The sequence below is a fragment of the Pocillopora verrucosa genome, chromosome 14, assembly GCF_036669915.1.
Source record: "Pocillopora verrucosa isolate sample1 chromosome 14, ASM3666991v2, whole genome shotgun sequence".
NCBI classification, from domain to species: Eukaryota; Metazoa; Cnidaria; class Anthozoa; order Scleractinia; family Pocilloporidae; genus Pocillopora; species Pocillopora verrucosa.
The window spans coordinates 3,839,373-3,858,342 of NC_089325.1; the positions used below are offsets into that span (position 1 = coordinate 3,839,373).

At 37.7% G+C, this 18,970-nt stretch overlaps 3 protein-coding genes and 1 long non-coding RNA gene across 6 annotated transcripts; 2 read left to right on the forward strand and 2 right to left on the reverse strand.

The window, feature by feature from the left end:
* Positions 1-242: 242 nt before the first annotated feature.
* On the reverse strand, positions 243-10,101 carry LOC131769339 (inner nuclear membrane protein Man1-like). Of its 3 annotated transcripts, none has more exons than XM_066161153.1 (14): positions 9,189-10,096; positions 8,862-8,908; positions 8,071-8,149; positions 7,424-7,506; positions 6,892-6,974; positions 5,751-5,893; positions 5,130-5,231; positions 4,245-4,347; positions 3,607-3,769; positions 3,190-3,223; positions 2,615-2,702; positions 1,809-1,917; positions 1,381-1,459; positions 243-1,146 (listed from the first exon to the last, which is right to left on the reverse strand). In XM_066161153.1, the coding sequence occupies exons 1-14, from the start codon at positions 10,021-10,023 to the stop codon at positions 965-967; spliced, it is 2,130 nt and encodes a 709-aa protein (XP_066017250.1). In that variant the 5' UTR covers positions 10,024-10,096; the 3' UTR covers positions 243-964. The 3 variants fall into 3 exon arrangements, with proteins under 3 accessions (XP_066017250.1, XP_058941046.2, XP_066017251.1); XM_059085063.2 differs by having other exon boundaries at positions 8,862-8,920; positions 9,189-10,092; XM_066161154.1 differs by lacking the exon at positions 1,381-1,459 and having other exon boundaries at positions 966-1,146; positions 8,862-8,920; positions 9,189-10,101.
* On the forward strand, positions 1,808-4,001 carry LOC136278018 (uncharacterized). Its single transcript, XR_010716164.1, has 2 exons — positions 1,808-1,946; positions 2,651-4,001. It is a non-coding gene; the product is annotated as an uncharacterized lncRNA (long non-coding RNA).
* A 1,654-nt stretch (positions 10,102-11,755) lies between the features above and the next one.
* Positions 11,756-13,976, reverse strand: LOC131769370 (melatonin receptor type 1A-like). The gene has a single exon (XM_059085093.2). It carries the CDS (start codon positions 13,627-13,629, stop codon positions 12,541-12,543), a length of 1,089 nt encoding a protein of 362 aa, XP_058941076.2. The 5' UTR covers positions 13,630-13,976; the 3' UTR covers positions 11,756-12,540.
* Positions 13,977-16,452: 2,476 nt separating this feature from the next.
* Positions 16,453-17,115, forward strand: LOC131769388 (caveolin-1). The gene is made up of 2 exons (XM_059085111.2): positions 16,453-16,578; positions 16,777-17,115. Exons 1-2 carry the CDS (start codon positions 16,453-16,455, stop codon positions 17,113-17,115), a joined length of 465 nt encoding a protein of 154 aa, XP_058941094.2.
* Positions 17,116-18,970: the final 1,855 nt, after the last annotated feature.

Below are 18,970 nucleotides of genomic sequence, written 5' to 3' on the forward strand. Positions count from 1 at the left end.
CTGTGTCTTCTGTTTGGACTTGACCAACCTTTAATTTGAATCACAGGCCATTAAGTGAGACGGCGTGTTTGGGAAGAAGACGACGTGAGGATTACAGAACTATTGAAGTCGGGTATCAAACCTTCTCCTATTTAGATAAAAGTAATCTTTCCTGGAAAAATAATCATACCAACTCCCTACTTTAAGTTGACAGGAATCGCGGTGAGGGTTTCAAAGAGATTAAAAAAAACTACCAGAGAAGACTGTCACCAAAACTTTGAATATTAAGTACATTATCACGTTACAATACATAGTTGTGCTCGCGTGCTACAACAGCAAAAACAATAATCTCAATTCAAAAATATACGAATTATTCGCACGCTACACTACAAAGATGGTCTTGAAAAAAACGAACGCTCCAATTTAAATTGAATTAATCACCATTTATCAGAGGATTTAAATATTGCTAGCAAGCACTGCTGTCAATTCACTATAAAATTGTGCTTATGGTAAAAGAACCTTCCCTTAAAGAATACCGATTTTTTTTTTTGTGTATTTGACCATCCGTGGCTGTCTCAGAGACGCACTGCGCTAGTAATGGAGAAATATTTCCTTTCAATACAACTTCTACGATAGAGAAACTCGTACACCTAAATAAAGATTTGCCCGCAGAACCGCAGATTGTACGGTTCTTCTTATTCAGGTGAGCAGAAATAAACGCAAAGCGAGCGCTGGCCAAGCGTAACAGAAGGAGCTCGAGAAAAATGACTCCTTCCGATCACGCATGCCTCGCCCTTCAAGTTTGCCTCCGCGCGCCTGGACAAGGAACGACAATTCCGCCCGTTCTGCAGGTTATATCAAGAGGTGCAACGACTAGTATCACGTTTCTTTTCATTTGTATCCGTTCCCAATCAAGATGGGAACGGTCAATTTAAGCGACCGGTTTTACCAGAGTAAATTGACGAGGGTGGCAGGAAACTAAAGTTCAGTATGCTTCGATATCTGAATCATTAATATCTTCTTCATCTTCAGCTTCGTCAGGATCAAACGTTACCAGAGAGGAAGGAGAAGATCCAGAGGGGTTCAGTCGTTCGGTGGCTTCCAGAGCCACAGGGAAACGCTGATGGTAGCGCTTCAAAGTGAGATACTTGACGGCAACAAGACGACCTGCAAATCAAAGATTAAACCCACCGTTAGCGGGAAAATAATTAACTCTCAGTAAATGTCGCGTTTTCTTTTTTCGGAATTCCAGTGACAAATGAGAAAGTTCATCCAACCGATCCGTTTACAACCTCTCGATAAGGACTTATTCGATCAAAAGTAAATCCTTCTGATTCCTATGGTATAGGCACCAAAAGGAGACTGAACTAAATTCTAAAATTAAACTCTGCAAAACCTTACCATCAAACCAACATCCGTGGAGACTTCGAAAGGCCAGGCCTGCTGAACTGTGTGTGTCACACTTAACATACACACATCCCTGAAAGAAATATACCGGTACAAACCATAACTATGTATTTCACGAGTCAAGATGGGTGTTGCGGCTGGTCGACGCCCAGCCGTCGCTTGGTAACCCAAACGGGACATTTAAGTTTTTGTGCATGCGCGGTACCGAGTTTAAACCTCTTTATCACGTTTATTTTTTCGATTTTCTTGGTCTCAATGTTAGGTTAAACAATGTAAAATTTTTTGAGAGTTTCCTCAAAGCCTTCGTGGCGGATTTTGGATTAAAGGTTCATATTTCAAATGTTAGTCACAGTTCGCGGCAATAATAGGAAACAGGAAGAAGAACAACACAAAAATTACGAAGGTAAAAAAATGTATCGTACCTCGCTGGAACTCTTATCCACTGCTATGTGAACAACACCTGCTCCATTCTCAATGCACTTCTCTAATATGGCATCTTCAATCATCACATGCCAGCCATCTTCAGTTTCGCTACAACAGTCAACATGCGATCAGAACAGGTAAAAGATGAGATCATGGAGAAATTTGGGGAGGGTAGTGTGGAGCGTCTAGCCCCTCGTTTTATTCAAATTAACTCTCAACACCCTAACATCAGTATCCATATTCTCCATACTATTCCTTACACATTTCCTTTGGTATTGAAGAGGAGAATTCGTTTGACAATCAAAGGTTGTTGGGTTGGTGATCATTTCCTTTATTCTCATGATCCTACCGAATGATTCAGCAGTATTATGGTTGGGAGAAATTAGATGCTGGTCACTCTTACAAGGGTTAATGGGGTAAGGGACCAGTCCCCTTGTAATATATCTACTGAAATTTCTAGGCACAAATGAGAAGTGAGAAATTGGAATTTTGAAATCTAACTCCACCAATTCTTCTTCGTTGGTGAAAACTCTTGTTCATTATGCATCACTTTTTACATGCAGCATGGGAAATGATTTATTGAAGATGCTTGTATTGAACATAAGATCTTAATAGAGAAATTTCATTACTGAACAACTTCAAATAGAAAACATGAAATTTGGTTGCCATTAAAATGAAAGTAAAACATGATCTTGTGACGAAATGACAACCTAATGCAGTAATAACATAAAAAAAGAAAGATCCTACTCTACACAACCACAAGGTATAATTATAACACAACTGTAATTGTTAATGTTGTACTTACACATCTGGATCAAACATGTTCCTTATTTTCAAACAGGGTGTTGGACTGATCACAGGAGGATTAACAGCAGACTGGAAGTTTTCAAATGCTGCAAAATGATGTTAAATAACTAAAAAAGGATACCATCACATTGGCATTTGAGCAAATCATTTCTTAACCCTTTAACTCCCAAGATGTAATTCTAAATTCTCCCTACACTTGCTACACATTTCTTTGTGAATTAGTGTCAAGTGTTTGGTTTTAGATCTAGATAAAAACTTGTACCTGATAAGTTTAGGTATTCTCATTACTTGCTTGTTATATATTGTACAAATATCATAGAGAGAAGTTAATACACTTTAATCATGTCTGGGAGTTATAGGGTTAAACAAAAAAGAGAAATCAGAGATTTCACTGTCACAGTCACAGCCATCTTTTCATTTAATCTCATGACTTTAATAAGTGATTCAGCCGTGAGAATATAAGGAGAAACTGCATCCTTATCACTCTCAAGGGTTTAAGGGTCAATAAGTCTGTAATATCAAATTAAAAGAAACAAGTAGCGACTAGAAACAAAACTGAAATATCTAAATCACCTTGTCCTTGCCAATATTTGCCGCGTTTTGTGCCCTGTAGGATAGTAATTGTAAACTATCAGTTCAGCACTCTAGATAGAGTTTTTCCTTACAGCTGAACCAGGCCAAGCTCAAGAACCTCCTCTATTAGGTTTGAAAATTCAGTTGTAAATATCAAATTAGTGTCCTTTTCCGCCATATACATGTAGTCACAGCAAAACAAAATATCACAAGGAAATGATGAAAGTTACTAGTTAAAGTGAAAACTACCAGACTGCCCAAGAAACAAAGAGGGTGAAAGTTGAGGTTGTTTACAATCTTACATCAGATTAGTTGAGAGGGTGTCAAAAGTTTCTTAAAGTAGTCACATTGATATAATTTAATCACTGCCTCTATCAAATTTAAAAAATTGCATTTCTGCAGAGGAAATACACTTACCGAAAGTGACAGTTTGGGGCTGTGAGGTTTAGGTGTAGCAATGTGGATCCACCGCCAAACTTCAAAATCCTCTCCAGCTATCCGTTGACTTTCCACACGGATGCGTGATTCATTTGCACTCAGAAACCTCACTGCTCTAGTCCATGCTTTAAACTTCTTCTGTCTGTTCAAAATGAAAAAAGAAAAAAAAAAATGGATTCTATATCAGAACAACAGCCAAGTAAAAGTTAGGTTGTCTGTGCTCATGCTAAATGGCCCATACAGCCTAAGCTTATACCGATTTACATAACAAAAAGCAACAAGGAATATTATTGCCCCCAAGCATTTCATCAGGCAATTTGCCAGTACCCATTTACACTCCTGGGCAGATGTAGGCACTGTGGAAAAAAAAAGAAGTGTTTGGCCCAAGAACACAACACAATGACTTGCGCAAGTCTTGAACCCAGACCTCTCAAAGGGTGTCACAGTCAGCCATTAGGTGACTGTGGAAGAACAATGAAGGTACTTTAAAATTCCCAAAGTGCAAAAGAAGCCACTGGGCCGACACTCAAAACTACAAAAGTGTCTGAGTCCTTCAGTACACCATTCAACAAAGCAACTATGTGACTGCAAGTAAATTAAATTGTTTGTTGGCTAACCTTTCAGTAGGAGGAATTAACATGTCCCTAACATGAGGAATTGGAAGATATGGCAGCAAATTCTTCTCAGTTTTGCTTGCCTCGTGGTGCTCCCGTAAAATGTCTTAAAATGGAAAAATTGAGCTCATTTGTGAACAGTTAAAGGAAAGATTCAACTTTGCTGAACAAGAGACAATTATATGTGAATGCAGCAAATCTGGGGGAAAAACCTGTGAGAAGTGGTTTCATTTAATCTTGTAAATAAGCATTATTGACCAAGCATGATGTAGAGATGACTGAATATTGGCCAAGTTCTTTTCTGCATTTGTAGCTTCCAAATTTGCGAGAGTCCTCTATGCTTCATTTGTTTTGCCCATCTTCAGTCCCTTTTGCTCCATCTCAGACATTGTCCAAAAGTTATGAACTTTGTAGGTCTGCTCCACAAAACTTTTTTTTCTTTGCGTGGAATCAATGCAGACAATTGCAAGTGAGCCAGATGGGCCCGTCTAGCTTGCTCAGGTAGCCAATCAGAACCCAGTATTCATTTCATATTGCCCATGAGCACTGCCAGCTATATAAATAAATACATTTATTCTCCTATGCCTTTAAGTTGAGCTCCATTTTCATGAACATGACAAAGGTATTCATGGAATTTTTGAGACACTACCCAAAACTCGAAACACAAACACTTTTACCAGCATTGTGGAGATACATTAAAATTTTTTAAACATCAAACTGGCATGCTAGTAAGCATGTGCCATATTTCAAAGAAAAATAACAACTCAAGAAACTAAATCCCTTAAACTACAAAAATACTGTCTTTCAGGGAAATGAAAGTGTATAAAAAAGCCTCAAAGTCTAAATTATCAGAAAATAAAAACTCAACACTAAAAACCTTGCACCCACCAATGATTTTTTCCACAAACTGGTACATCAGTCTGGTCTCTTCTTCTTCTCTTCTCCATCTTTGTCGCACAATAAAATATGCAATCATCAACCCTCCAATGGCTAGAGACAAAAACAAAGCACAGGGCGACTTTTAACAAGAAAAACTCAGCATGAAAGTTAGTTCAATGTGGCCATTTCTGTGAGAATGTCCATGAAATGTCTGAAGTCATTATGCTTGCTTTTGAAAAGGCACAAACATATTTCATTGAGCCAATAACCCTGTAAGATTGTTTACCATAAAAAGAAAGAAACTCAACATCTGCTTGGGAGTCTTGCCATCACTTGTAGCGTAAACTAGACATCCATGCTATAGGGGCCAAAGGAGAACTGTCAAAGCTCTTTTATTTAATGCTAGACTCCATTGCACCTTCTTGGCTTACCATTAGCTTTTCTTGAAATCACTGAGCAGAGTATTAATCAAATTTGAAAGCAACTCCCATCTTAACAAATATCAACATAAAATATAGTAATAACACTTTAAGACCTGCCCCAAGAAATTGGTCTCAGAAGAAAATACTCTCTGTGGCATTTAAAATGTCTGGATCTAGCAACTTTTACAGTTAGTTTAAACTTACTTACCAACACTGATCAAGAGAGAGAGATATGCCAAGTGCGATACTGCTTCTTTGATGCGACAAAATATAGGTTTTGCAGAGACTGACGTATCGATCCAGGCCACACTTTTGACATTAGGTGCTCTCTCACTTATATTGTTAAACAACCTAATGAAATCATACAATACATTATACATAATGACCATGAATACATGAATGATATATATTTGACCTGCAGATTAATAAAAGAAGATAAGAGAGATCATTGCCATTAAGAACACTAATTATTTTAGGCAGTAGTGAAAATACAGCCTGAAAAGAAAAAACTACCCGTAAATGCATGAATTTTTTTTTCAGCTTTTTTTGCTACCACTTAAGTAGTGTTCATAAGTTGATTACAGCAATAAACAAGCACTTTTGGGAGCACAATTGAACATTTAAAAATATTAGAATATATGTTTCTCAGGAACTATGAAACCCAGCCTTGTAAAAATGACATGTTACAGCACTGACTTCAAAAATTAGATGTCAGTGTTCAGTAACAGTTACAAGAATTTACAGCAAACTTTATTTGATATCTCTTTCAAAAGCATTTTGATGTAAATACTGTACTTTAAATTGAATTTCTGATTCAAATGATTTATGCCTACATTGAATTTTGTTTCTGGTAATCAGCATACTCTATAAACCAAGGAAATAACAAATGAAACTCAGTAGTTTGAAGTAGTTTTGACCTTAACCCTTTAACTCCCATAGGTGACTAACATGTAAATTCTCCTTATAACATCCACACATTTTCCAGCCAACATGTAATGAGAATACTCAAATTTATCAGGTAGAAGTTAATAGTCTTGATCTCACACCAAATTCTTGTGACTTATTTACGAGGAAATGTGTAGCAGCTAGAGAGGAGAATTTAAAATAAGATCTTAAGATTTAAAGGGTTATAGATTTGATCCTCCTTGTCTACCCTTTAGGATAAGAAACCAATGAAGAAATGTTAAAGACATTGTCAGCTACAAGGAAAAGTGAAAATGCTTGTCGAGACCACAGAAAGGTTTCTCAATTTTGTCATCTACATTCCCCTTGGGCTTTCAAACTTGTTTTGGGGCTTTCCCAGTTCAGAACTTCAACAAAAACCACCACATGCCATTATGTCACACTACCTTAATTTCCAATCAGGGTTATCAAGAATCAGCTGTAGTGCTGTGTGAAGGATTTGAATCTGATCATCTGGATTTCGTAAAGGCTGCAAAGCAAGAATTGGCAAAGCACTGAGTTCAATGAGCAGTGACTTTCTTTAAGCAGTGAGCCTCTGACATAAGTGCTTACTTCTGAAGTTTGCTTGCAAATTCTGATGGTAAAAAACCTCGCAGAACTAATGACTCTCCCAATACTGCATCCTCAAAATGCAAAAGTAACATGGGTTTTTTACTTGAGAATTCTATACCACAACACGGAAACGAAGAAACTAGTGTTGGTTTTCATAATTTAAACATGTTCTTGGTTTCAATTTATTCAGGCCCTTCCTCTACAATATAAAAACTGTTCTTTCAACTGTGGTAGAGGAAATTCCTTGAACAATGTGAAAAATTTTCATCATCAACACATCCATTTATTGCCTCACATAAAAAAAAATATTAACTACCAGTCTAATGACTTGGCAAAAATATCTTGTAAAAATTGATATTTACTTACATTATCCTGTTTTATTTGTTTTTGTAACTCTCCAAATGAGATATTTCTGCTCTCCACACTTGGATCTCCACATTCAAATAAACCTAAAAGGAAAAATAAAATACTATTTAAAACTCTCCTACAATTGACTTTCCTGAAATAAAGTCAACAGTTTTTCTAGTTACATGGAAGGCTTTACTGGAATGTACTCCCTGGAGCACCAGAATACTGGAATATACTCCCTGGAGCACTGGAATACTGTACTATACTCTCCTTGCCATGGTTATTCCAAGGGTGGATAATGCTATTTACTGCCTGAAACTCTATCTAGTGGATACCCCTGAACCTTTTTTTAACATGTCTCCGCTGGATAGGGATTTATGTGTTAGATAGCATTATCCACCCTTTGCAAAACTGAGCCAAAAACGTTAATCCTCTCTGATGTAGGCGATCCACTGAAAGTCCTGTAGTTTCCCTTCAAAGATTTTGGAACCCATCCATACTCGTGGTTGAAAATAGAACAAAGAGCCTTAAGTAATAACCTGAAAACAAAACACACTCACTTGGGACAACTTAAGTGCTAAAACTTTTAACACAGAGCCCAGCTTGCTAGCAGCAACTACAGCATACCCTATCACTCATCTCTAAAATATCTTAAGTCCTCTCACCTGCTCTGACAATAAGTCTTTTGTACAGAAAGTCTACATATCCCTTGCTGATATTGGTTAATGTTATACAATCAGGATGCTATAAAGCAATTACATGAAATAGGAGTGAATAATGAAAATTAAAAACATAAACTAAAAACATAGAGTATAACCAGATTTACCTTCAACTCTCAAAAGTGATTAACATGGAACTTCTCTCCACAACATTCATTACACTATCCAGTAAACAGGTTACGAGAACATTCATATTTATCAAGTGATAGTTGTTTTCTTCACCTTACACCAAATTTTCATCACTAATTTACAAGGAAATATGTAGCGGCTAGCTGAGAGAAACATTAATCAGATCTTCAGAGTTAAAAGGTTAAAAAGGAAGGTAAATTTGAGCTTTTTCATCAACCAAAAAGAGATGTTGTCATTTATCACAAACACTGTGAGCAGAGTCTGTTCGAAATGGTGATTTTTTTTTCTTTTACCTCAAAAGCCAGACAAGATATTTAACACATCACACCAGTCATTAAAACTTCACAAACAAAATAATCATTTAATTATGTGCACCCTTGGGGACCTACCTAAAATAATGGAGACTATTAATAACTAAATGTGAAGTTGAACACTTCAATTAAGTTTGAATTCCACTGAGAAATTATGTTGTCAACGTTCAAATGTAGGTAACATTTGGGTAAAAATAGCTGCAGTGACAAATATACTATGCTATATTAATTAACAAGTCGATAAGAGATCAAACTCACGAGCAATTATCATTTTGTATATCATATAATCATTGTTACCTTGGGTTTATTCCCACATACATCCAGTGGATTTTTCCCTTGGCAAACTGTGAGTTTCACTAAGGAAGAGAAATGAAGTCAGCAAGTCTTATCACATAAGTCAGAGACTAAACTAATTAATAAATAAAAACCACAATTACAGCAAAAGGTCTAAAATTAGAGCATCGTTTTTTCAACGATTAAGAAGTGTATACACTTCGAAATGAAATACATTTATCTCTAATGAGTGGTAGATAACTTGCTAAAATACTTGAATGCACAAGATACGATTGGTTGATTAGATGATAAAACAAAACCGAAAAGGCGATATTACGACGATATTCTCACCTAAGTCTGCAAGGATCATTTGTTCGCTTGAGTGGCCCTTGAAGGTCGCATACAACAAAAGAGGAATGCAAATAGCACTTATTAGTAGTAAGATCTTAGCAATTGATGACCAAGAGGAGCTATTCTTCGCACGTTTGGCTCCAGTATGTCTCTCTTGAAGTGAAGAGCTTAGTTTAGATTCGGTAGAAGAGAAATGTTTGTTGCTGCCATTGGTGGATGAAAGCGTAGTTTCTAATCCTTCACTTTCGTCTTGAGATCTTCCGCGTTTTGTCGAGACGGGTGGACGAGAATAGTCAGTTGAACCAACAACTCGACCTCCTGGTCTTTGATAGCTTTGCGCATCGGAATCTGAAAATTCTCCATCAATACCATCCGTGGAATCTAACGTGTTCACAGCAATGCTACCCTGATCGATGACGGTCGTTACGCGCGACCTCAAATTGTTCCTCCTTGATGGAGTAATCGACCTCGACCGGCTGCGTCTCTGGGAAACGTTACTAAACGACGTTTCTTCTCCACGCCTAGCCCTGCTATCATCAACTAAACTACTTGAATGAATTGGTCCTGCGTCTTCCTCGTCACTAGAAAAGCCGATCAACTTACGCGACGGACTTTGATTTCTCGTTGCGGGTATCGACCTGCGGGCGATAGTCGATCGTTTGGGAGAGGACTTTTTCGGAGGCGTCGCGTTGCTTCCTCGTTCATTCTGTAACCTTTTTAATTTACGAAGTAGCAAGCCCTTGGTAGAGGGTGTAACAGGCCCTGGCTCTTCACCTAAAGCCTTAAGTTGGCGGCGCAATTCGGCGTCAGAAATATTACCGTCTGAGGCCGCCATTATCAAAAGACTTGTTCAGAAGGCCAGGTTACACTGGAAATAGCTATTTTTGGGCAGGACCGCTGAGCATTTGTCATTCTTGCCACGCCATTGCCACGCCTACAATTTTTACCCCTGATGTACCGCAAGGCTGAATAGTCCCCAAGTAGTCCCCGAAATAGGCAACTTCTATAGATTGATGATACAGCGTTCTTGTTGAAAAGTTTATTTTTAGATCGCTTATTTATTTTTCTTATCCTCCGGGAAAACAGTGACTTCCTTAGCGGATTGTATTGGTAAAATGATATCATAACAGAATGCTATTTTTGAACTATCTTTAAAGCTGTCATTTGGAGACAGTCGACAGTGCCACGAGTGAAGTTTCCAGCGCCAACTTTCCTGATTAACCGAGAAGAAATCGGGTAAACGCTTAACTACATCCACCATATTGACGCCCGACATTTCAATGACATTATTCAAAACAACTATCATCACGCCATAAACAAGAGGTCTCAGATCATGCCTGCCTAGGCACGGCAAGGACAAGAAAGAATTCTATAAAAAATCCTTTTCCGATAAAGAGGTTAAAATCCAAGGTCCGTAACTTAAAATTTAATGAACGTATCAAATGAAATAAAATATTTTGCTGTACATAAATATTTTGAAAAGCCTAAGGAAAACAGGCAACATTGATTTGTCATATTGAATTGGGAAAAAAACTTGAGTGTCCGCCAAAGTGTTCATGTCAAACCCAATGTCAAAGTCAAGGTCTCTAAACGCGATTGGCTATTGATTAGATCACACATGTTGCATCGCGTGTGTGTACAGACAGGGAGATTAAACCGGCCATGTTTGATTTGGAGTTAGAATTGACGGTAGGGGAGGGGTTGGGGAAAGCGAAATAATCTCAACCTTCTGAGAGACGTTTCATAAAACGCCTTTGGTTTCTTTTCGTTGCTATCACTGACTCTTCGTGGTAAGAGATAAAAATCAGGAACATAGAAGGTTCGTAAGTCATGAAAACAAACACTTGTTAATCTCTCGCACTCGTGATAATGTCCTGATGAAAGCTGATATGCAGTGAGTGCATTAAGTTCAGTTTTAACCCTTTAACTCTTAAGATCTGATTTTTAATCCTCCCCTCGAGGTGCTACACATTTCCTTGTGAAGAGAACTTGGTATTAGATCAATAAAGCAACTTCTACTTCATAAGTTTGCGTATTATTATTACCTATTTGATGGATAGTTCGTGGATATTATAGGGAAAATTAACATGTTAATCACCTCCGAGAGTTTAAGGGTTGAGTGGGAAAATGATGGAGAGATATTAATATTTCACTTTATGTCGAAGAAGGTCAAATGTGGAAAGCATTGTTTTGTGTTCTCTTTTTCTGTTTTATTATTTTCCGTAGTAATCTTCAGACGAGTTTTCCGCAGAATAACACAACGAGGACAGGCGGCGATCAATTAACTCAATTTTGAAATATTTATGAGATACAGAATTAATCGAGTCAAGAACAAACGAATTTATGACGTCGGAGAGCAATAGCGTTGGTGGGGAAAAAAACCAGTTTTAATACCGCACAGCAATAGCTCTGTAACTGCGTTCTTCTCTTGTGTTTTTTGTTGGACACAATATTTTCACGTGAGCTGCGGGGAGCGATTTTCTTCACATTGAACATTAAAACCTACGGTCCAATAAGTAGAAAGTCAACTTGTTTTAATGTATCTGACCACAGGCAAGTAACCCATATCGAGGCTGCTTGACGTCAGTTTCTTGAAACGCAGATAGAGGTGATTAATTTGCTACGGTCGATCTCGGCTTGATTCAAGCGAACGACGAAAAAATAAAGCTCATAATGATGACCTTTAATCTCAAAATCCTTTACTGGATGTCAGACATATAAAGTTTCTTTAGCTTCCGTTTTCATTGTGTGATTTGATGGGTTTCGAGGACAGTTCATTTGATTTTCCCTTCTTTACTGACTCCCCTTCAAGTATAAATAGGCGTCAGAGAAAAAATTGGGAAATTAATCCCGTTTAAAACTGAGGCTTTTACAGACAACAAGCTCACGTATCATTAGTATAACAATTCATCTCAGATTATTTTACATCATTAAGTAGCTGTTGAAAGGCCTCTATACAGCTTCAAAATGTTCACATCTGTATGTACAAACTGCTAGAACTAATAATTATCTCACTTTGGAAAATTTACTTTGAAATGTAAATTAACTGGTTTTTTTTTTGCTTGCCAAGAACTTAATATGTTAACCCCTTTAAATCTTCTGACATGATTTTCAATTCTCTCTTATAGCATCCAAAAAGTTCCTCGCACAGTGATTTGGAGGATTCGTTGTGTCAAGACAAACTCTTTAAGTGATAATTTGGTCAATTCTCAAATTCTTGTTTTCTGAATAATGGATGAATATTGTAGGGAGAAAGGAGAAGTTGCATATTAATCATTTCTGTGGGATAAGTAAAGCCGGAGTAAATGCAGTTGCTGCTCCACTTTGGCAGAACGTTCAGTTTATCACGTGTTCACACATTGGACTCGTTCGCCTTAGTCAAATTTGCATCATCATCTTCTTCCGTTTGGCAATAATACTTCCTGGTTTCCGGCATAAACTTTGGATCTCCTCCAAGCTTGTTTCCTTGCACATTTACGTCGACAACTCTCCTGATTTTGCGAAATTTGAGGATTCTTTTAAATTCCGTGGCAAAGTCTCCATCTATGGCCGCAATAATTAGCGGTTTCACGCAATGAGAGACGTTGAAAAGAAACGTGCTTAACAAATAGATTGAGCGCGGGAGACACTTTTCGTTTGTGAATGCGTCGGCAACGTCGCAAGCGTAACCAGGAACCCAGAAAAAAAGAGTTCCTAGTATAAAAGCAGCTAGAAGTTTTGTTTTGTTTTCTTCGTCTTTCCAAGCATTTAAATTTTCCATTCGCCCTTCTTGAGCCCAAAGTTTCGGATCTTTGAATCTCCGCTGAATATTTAATTTCGCTCGGTAGAAACATATAGCGATGACAACAGAAGGTACAATAAAGATGACTATTTTCAAAATCGACGCCCGAAGATAAGTTTCGTTTTTGGCTTCGGTTCTACAAACGCCATAACCGGGGTGAAAAACAAAGTCGTTGCGATCCAAGGTAGAGGATAATGGAATTGCGGAGGAAAAAAGCCAGAAAACGGCAAGGACAAAACAGATGTGCCTTTGTTTGAAGAATGTCCAATATTGACTTAGGCGTGAACTGGCCATATATCTGTCAAAAGCGGTCAGAGTCATGGTAAGGACAGTGAAAATGCCTAGTACCGAGATAGCATAGCCTTGAAACTGGCAAGCGGACTCGGAAGAGACCCATTCGCCTTTGATAAGAGCGCCGAGTGTGAATGGCATAACGAGAAGCGATGTCACCAAATCGATAATTGCATACGATAAAATATATATGTGAATGGTGTACCGCAATCTTACATTTCTGTAGATCGCTGAGCACACAATTAAACCGGATAGAAATCCCGCTATAATCAAGCAGCCGGTGATTGAACTCTCCGTTACTACAGTCTCTGTGCATCTGTTGCGTAGTGCCGTGTTAAGATCGCTGGAAGCTTCTTGATGTGCACACATGTTAAAGATGTCCGACTCTTTTTCAATCTGAGTAAAAAGCTGAAATAGCAACAAAGAAGGCGATTCCCACGTCGAAAAGCGAAGACACGCGTTTTCTTTTAAATCCTTATGACTTTTGGCGCTGTTTAATTCGGTGTTTGACGACTTGAAAGTTTTCAGTCGATCGAAAGTTTCCAACTTTGAGTGCGTATGACTCAACAGCTGTGTCGTAAAATACGACACCGCATAACTATATCCACTACCAATGCGTTTTATCCAAAAACAAGATTTTCACTCTTAGCTCAGGATTCTACAGGCTTTCAGGCTTGATTCTTTCTGCATAGTTTCGATAGATATCAATAAGTTGATCGTGTTTATCATGAATATGAGTAAACGAATAATTTATTAGTTTGACGCACAAAGATGACTTTCACCTGCTCAAAAGTAATCTACACTAAGTTGTTTTAAAAAGTTGACCAATAGTCAACAATTATGTTCAAGTTGCAGTTTGAATCTCTGCCGTTATGATAATTAAGCATGTTAGACTATTCCTGAAATAAACTCAGTGCTTAGCAACCTTTGTTCTGTCTAAAAGAAGAGGAAACAAAATATTGTCGTTATCGCTGGAACCCTGCCAAGTTGCCTTGTGAATTTTATTTCACAATATCCTTTTCGAGAATGAAAATCCTTTGTAGCATCATGCAAAAAAATCCAACTCAGTGGAAGGACAACTGTCTGTAGGATCCAAATGTCTCACGTGATCGCACAATTAAAATGACGACACTTAATACAACGAGAAATCAGCACTTATAATTTCAATATGGTGTTGGAGGTTCGAGGCGTCGTGTAAGTATACTGCGCAAGCGCAAGACACATGATATTCTTACAGATGTACCGTCTGTCTCGGCAAAAATCGTAGAATCGCTTTATATGTGATCATTGAATTATTGTCACAACGATCAAATATCGTTTCAGTTCTAATTGAAAAGGGTAATAAGACAAGAGACAATTTTCCTCCTGATATGTCTTAGAGAACCGAGAGGCAAAAAAACTGTAACCTCCTAAACAATGAAACGCACCTCAGGGCGAAGAAATATTTATTCATTACTCTTCGCGTTATTTCGGGCACAGTTCGAGATTCTAAAAGAAAAATTTTTCAGCCATGGGCTTTATGCAGAAGGGTTGTATAGAGCCAAGAAAAAAAGATAAGCTATTAATAAAATGTGAATGTTTCAAAATATGAGAAAAATGTTGTAAACATTTCAAAACATAAAAATGATTCAAATTCTTGTTTCATTAGACATATGAGACAAATTGAAGCAATTCAACTAGTGCTGTGGGGAAAAAAAGTTCGAAAATCGTAGGAGCCTGATTTTGTTCAGGGTTTGTTATCTGTTTCTTTATTTGAACTTAAACTGTTTGCATAATTTCCTTATTTGTAACATCCACTGGTCAAAATAACATTTATTTTTATCTAATTATGAAAAAAAATGAAGCTGCTAAGTCTCTCTCAAGTTAGTATCTGAAATCCGTCTTCCGAACTAAAGTGCATCTCATTATGGATATCACGAATAGAGATTCGGCTTATTAATATACAAAGAGATCTAGCCGTAAGTTATAAAAGATGATCCTTAGGAGAGGTGAGCTTTTCATCGGAATTACTCCTAATTTCCTGTTCTTTTTTCACCCGCAGAAAACTGGCAGCTTCTACTCGGGTCACCTGTTTACATGTGGAGAAGCTAGTGCTCTGCGAAAACCCTTTTGCTATTATCATTTCATGCTTAGATTCGGCTTATTCATATACAAAGAGATCCAGCCGTGAGTTGTAAAAGATGATCCTTTGGAGAGTTGAACTTTTCATGCTAATCACTCCTTATTTCGTGTTCTTTTTTCACCCGCAGAAAACTGGTAGCTTCTTGTAGGGTCACCTGTTTACATGTGGAGCAGCTGGTGCTCTGCAAAAAAACTTTTGTTATTATTCTTTCTTGCAAATAAATGATTCAGGATAATTTTTAAAATTTTAAGAGGAATATTGTTTTGTAGGGTTTTAAAAAAGTGGTGGCGTCACCGTGAGTTTTGTGAGTGTAAGGATATCGTGCACCAGGGGATAATCAATTTAGCTGATAAACTCTTGAAACTTATTCAAGGAGAATTCTTCTAAGACAAGTTGTGATATACAGGATGTTATTGTAAAATAACATAGAACTAAATAAGTAAAGATATGAGAGTTAGCGAGTACGAAAAATCTTTCATAAAGTGAATTGAAAATTGTACTGGAATTCTGATCTCAATTCTCTTTATTTGCTATCATCTCGTCTAGTATCATTACAAAATGCAGAGGGCTGTCGCCATGATTGCTTATTGAAAGATTAAAAACACTAAAAAGGAAGATCTTCTCTGATACATAACAGCACTGCATGGCACTGTTTATGAATGTGTTTTGATGTCTATACCTCTTAAGATCTGATTGTTAGATCTCCTCTCCAACTTCCCTACATTTCTTTTTTGTAAGCTAGGAGAATTTGTTTTATAATCGAAATTACTATATCAAGCTTATAATTCGCCTAACCTGTTCTCCAGGTAAGGTCTTGAAACTGTGAGGAGAAGTTGCATTGTAATCACTTTAGAGAAAAAAGGCTCAACAGCTTTATAGCAGCTTTAAAATAAGAACTGACACTGCAAGAATTGACCAATGAGATTGCGCTCCTAATTACCTGCGCACGTGGTCTGCCGACTATCCTACCGTGCAGTGCAGCTTTTTGTTTTCTTTGTTATAATATCATATTGTTTTTTCTTTACGCTTAAAAGAGGCTTTTCACAATCAGTTAAAACAGCAGCATTAAAATGTCATCGACAGATGAACTCCGCGAGGTTCAAGTTGAAATTCGCGGGACCGAACACGCAGCACAGCATGGACATCAGATGAACATTGAAGACAGAGATCCGGCAGCCATGAACGACCACGTGAAGGTAAGACGCGACTTGCCAGTGGCGATCCAACCAATTATTCGTTCTCTCCAAAGAAGGGCTAACGCTCGAAACTTCAGCTTTGAAACTCTTTATGGTGGCTGATTTACGTTATCAACTTAGTTGATAATACTAAATTACCCGACCAATTATTAACCGAACCTTCTGATATCTGCATTCTCGGCTCTCTCGTTCATTTAGGTATTCTTCCAAGATGTTTTCGCGGAACCCGGAGGCACTCACAGTATCGATGGAGTTTGGCGCACGAGCTTCAAAGCGTTTGTCAACACCAAATACTGGTGCTATCGAATTATTACAGCCGTCCTTGGTGTTCCAACTGCGGTACTTTGTGGTATATACTTCGCCTGCCTCAGTTTTGACTACATATGGTGCATAATGCCTTGTCTGAGAGCGTACATTATTGAGCTACAATGTCTGGGCAAGATCTTCGGGCTTTGTGTCAGGACATTTTTCGATCCGTTCTTCGAATCGGTTGGGAAAGTATTCGGGGGAATCAAGGTTTCAACTCAAAAAGGATAAAACTGACTAATTAAGGTCCATAGTGATTATATCCACGGCAGGAAATTTTTTGCCATCTAAAGAAAGAGTTGGTATGATGCTTATTGGAGTGAATTACGGCTATATATTTTAGGAAACTGTTGTCAATTAACGCATAAACTGAGGGGTGCATCATGTACTCGCTCAAAATAACCTTTTCTGGATTAAACTCAGTTTCACTTTCACTTTTTGAAGACTTCAACCCTCAGGGCTTACTAAGCACAGCGAACCCAATTTCTACCTTGAGGCCATTCTAAGTCGGAATGTACCATGTTTGATATCCCTCTCATGTACCTTAAAGTAAAAACACCTCACGAGTAATCTCGTACCCAGACTCTACCGTGTAGCAGTAACTGAAATGAAGGATCCTTACAACTGCTTTGCCGTGGAAGGTCTGGGCACGTGACTACCTAGTGATAGGTTGGGCTTTTCGAAGGGAGCAAGACAGCATAAAACTCAAAAAAGGACGTAAGTGTGGCTATTTTCCCGAACACACAGGTAATAAAGAGAAATTTCAAACATTATCACGCAGGTAGTTTTATATATAATCTTTCATCGCCTGTACGAGATTCTAGTCCAGAGGAGTGCGTTTCCGTGATGTTTCACGGTTACCAATTTATACTCCTGTGTGGAGAGTAGCTCAGTGAAATAAACTTTCTTCTTAAAAGGCAGCACATTTACCTGGGCAGGGTATGAATATGGGCCTCTTAATGAAAACCCAGCACGTCAATAAGTTCAGGGCCATTGTGTCTCCCGAGTTTTGATTGGTAAAACTTGTAAGATCTTGCATGATCATCAAAACGGGCAAAAAAGGGCAATTAAGGCTTACAAAATTTTTCCAGTAGTAACAAAAATGCTATAAATATCGATACCAAAATATTGTGAGGAATTTTGCGATAGTCACCGGAATCCTGAATCCACCCCACTTAAAAGAAAATTTAAGAGGATTGAGCCAGCCATTTTAAAAATCGTACCACTACCAAGAACTTATTTTAAACTTGAAAATTTGACAGCAATTCCGAAGAAACTGGACGTGCTCATTCTATATGATCTTTGAAATCGTAAGATTGTGGACATAAAGGATTTGTTGATGAGTGTTATCAAATTTGGGAGTTTTCTTTGGCAATATAACGAGAGTAATGGAAGACAAGATTTCAGCTACTGATACCGCTTGTAATCAATTTAGAAAAGCGTTAACTTAAGGTCGTCTGGGCCATGGCTTCAACAAGCCGACACAGTTTTAGAAAATATAATTACTTTTATTGAAACAAGGTGAAATGAACGAAAATGTAAAAAAATTGATCCATATAGTAAATCGAAAGACGTATAATGTTATGTGTCTAATGAGGAAACGTTTTGCGTTCTGGCATTCGAGATCATATAACTGACTTAAAACAATTGAAGTGTATATAGAAGTCGGCATAAAAGAAGTTGGCCAAAAAAGCGGGGAATGAAAATTTGTTAAAATGACTCAAAAATGACAGAGTGATTGAGATTTCAAAACCGAGAATAAGTAACGAATAAGAATATCAAAGGTGTACCTATAGACAAAAAGGGAGCGTTCTTGTCATAGAAGATTTGTCGATGAGTGATATACACTAGAAAAAAGATAACCCTTTCGATGAACCGCAATTAACGAAATTGCAGAAAAAAACCCTGAAAAAAATTCAAGCCTCAAAGACACATGTACTTTTAGATCATCCGTAGGTCAGAAAATACCTGTTTCGTTGTAGCGATTTGCACCTATGAAGTAGGGACGTTGCCTGATTCTTGTTTGAACGTGAATCAAACCCCTGACCAATGCAGCACTCAAGACGCCTAAAACTTCTATTGATAT